General features: G+C 41.8%; 1 protein-coding gene across 1 annotated transcript; it reads left to right on the plus strand.

Moving 5' to 3' along the window:
- Window positions 1-91: 91 nt before the first annotated feature.
- Window positions 92-2,500, plus strand: LOC135565936 (fucolectin-like; the record flags this gene model as incomplete). Its single annotated transcript, XM_065013910.1, has 3 exons — window positions 92-456; window positions 686-831; window positions 1,222-2,500. Coding segments are annotated over 3 exons (636 nt in total), but the record flags the coding sequence as incomplete, so codon positions are not given.
- Between the last annotated feature and the right edge of the window lie 291 nt (window positions 2,501-2,791).

A 2,791-nucleotide genomic window follows, 5' to 3' on the forward strand; every position in this document is an offset into this window, starting at 1 on the left:
TCTCTGTTCTCAGTTTGTCCTCAGGTATCCTCCTCTCCTTCCTTGTCAGCTGGTGATTTATTCAGAGGTCCCTAATTCAACAGGGCCCTAATCTTCAAAAAGTCCTGTCAACCACAGGCTATGCTTACAAGAATCAAACAGGTACTTTCTCTATTCAAACATTCTTCGCTATGTCCCTGTAGGAAATGTGGCGTTGAATGGAGTGGCCACTCAGTCATCACTGTATGAAAATCGCGATGCTTCCGATGCCATCGATGGGAAAAGAAACACACACTATGAATCCTGCACCCACACTCTGAAAGACAGAAACCCGTGGTGGAGAGTGGACCTGCTGAATGTGTACAGAATAACAGATGTCACCCTCACCAACAGAGGAGACTGCTGTCCTGAGAGGCTTGATGGTGCTGAGATCCGCATCGGTAACTCATTGGAGAACAGCGGCATCAACAACCCCAGGTGACACATATAGATGTTGGTACATTTTTATGTCCTGTCTCTAAAGTTTTCTGATACATTGGTCTTCATCCATGCTACTGTAGCTATTCTGTGGCTTCATATTTAACAGAGTCAGAACATGTTATGGTACATTATAGAACGTCTTAAATCACTCTGATTATCTCATCTCTTTCTCTCTCCCTCTTTCACTCCATATCTGTCTCTCCATCTTTCTTACTCTCTCGCTCAGATGTGCCGTCATCTCCCACATCCCAGCAGGAGAGTCCCACACCTTCCAGTGCAATGAGATGGAGGGTCGCTACGTTGTTGTGGTCATCCCTGGCAGGTCGGAATGGCTCACTCTGTGTGAGTTGGAAGTTCATGGTATTCCTGCAGGTAATAATCCGTAACTCTCTTCACTGGTCGCATTCATCATCAAGTAAGGTTCACATTACTTTTATACACTGAGTGAACAGAACATTAATAACACCTGCTCTTTCCATGACATAGACTGCCCAGGTGAAACCAATTGAAAGCTATGATCCCCTTATTGATGTCACTTGTTAAATCCACTTCAATCAGTGTAGTTGAAAGGGAAGAGACAGGTTAAAGAAGGATTTTAATACTTGAGAAAATGTAGACATGGATTCTTTATGTGTGACATTCAGAGGGTGAATGGGCAAGACAAAATATGTACGTGCCTTTGAAAGGGGGATGGTATTAGGTGCCAGGAGCACCGGTTTGTGTCAAGAACTGCAATGCTCCTGTTTTTTTTACACTCAACAGTTTCCCATGTGTATCAAACATGGTCCACCACCCAAAGGAAATCCAGCCAACTTGACACAACTATGGGAAACATTGGCATCAACATGGATCAGCATTCCTGTGGATCGCTTTCGGCAACCTTGTAGAGTCCATTGCCAGAGGAATTGAAGTTGTCCTGAAGGCAGAAGGGAGTGGGGAGGGGGAAGCATTCTAAATCCATTAGTCACTGGTGAGCATTCCGGTGCAGAGAGAGACAGCTTACAGACCAGCTACAACAACCTGACTAAAGAGAGAGACCAGCTACAGACCAGTAATAACAACCTGACTAACGAGAGAGACCAGCTACAGACCAGCTACAACAACCTGACTAAAGAGAGAGACCAGCTACAGACCAGTAATAACAACCTGACTAAAGAGAGAGACAAGCTACAGACCAGTTATAACAACCTGACTAAAGAGAGAGACCAGCTACAGACCAGTTATAACAACCTGACTAAAGAGAGAGACAGCTTACAGACCAGTTATAACAACCTGATGAAGGAGAGAGACCAGCTACAGACCAGTAATAACAACCTGACTAAAGAGAGACCAGCTACAGACCAGTTATAACAACCTGACTAAAGAGAGAGACCAGCTACAGATGAGTTATATTAACCTGATTAAAGTGAGAGACTAGCTACAGATATGTAATAATAACCTAACTAAAGAGAAAGACCAGCTACAGACCAGTTATAACAACCTAACTAAAGAGAGAGACCAGCTACAGACCAGTTGTAACAACCTGATTAAAGTGAGAGACCAGCTACAGACCAGTTATAACAACCTGATTAAAGAGAGAGACCAGCTACAGACCAGTTATAACAACCTGATTAAATAGAGAGACCAGCATCAGAGGGAGACAGAAAAGCTGAAGATCAAAGGAAACATTTCAATTTACTGAACAATTGGAAATTACTGTCTGTATTACATAATACAATAACAACTATATTACTTTGAGACAGTTAGATCACTTGTTTCATCCACTAGACTTAGATTACTACATTTTTACTCAAAATGGCTAATATTTGGGGAGAGAAATATGATGGTGAATGCTGGAAGACGTTTAGCAGTTTGTTAGTGTTGAAGAATTGATGCCGGTGTAGTAGAGGGAGGGACTGTTTTATAAATAGTTGATAGTAGTCTTCAATGGGAGACTAGGTAGTAGTAGTAAGCAGCCCAGAAGTACTAGTAGCAGTACATTGCAGAAGTAATAGTGAATGTTTTAGATAGGTAGGCCATGGGTTAGCTATAGTAAGCATGGTTGCTATTATAGTTTGGTTAGTGAATGGGGTTTTGTTATAGTGGGCTAGTTTAGTGGGTAGGTGTTAGTTGTGTGACATAATCAGTTTTATATGCTCCCCCAGTGCTATAACTTGATTGGTAGAACATATTCTGATTTCAGATTTCATATGCTCTAAGTTTTTGTCCAAGCTGTTGGGAAAATGGTCAAAATTTTGAATATTTGTAAAAGTTAAGAGAAAGTAGGTGAAGGTTACTTAAACAGCAGTATCTCAAGATACAGGTACGCTGAAGGCTAGCTACTCTACCTGCA

The sequence above is a fragment of the Oncorhynchus nerka genome, unplaced genomic scaffold (genome assembly GCF_034236695.1).
Source record: "Oncorhynchus nerka isolate Pitt River unplaced genomic scaffold, Oner_Uvic_2.0 unplaced_scaffold_9978, whole genome shotgun sequence".
NCBI lineage: Eukaryota > Metazoa > Chordata > Actinopteri > Salmoniformes > Salmonidae > Oncorhynchus > Oncorhynchus nerka.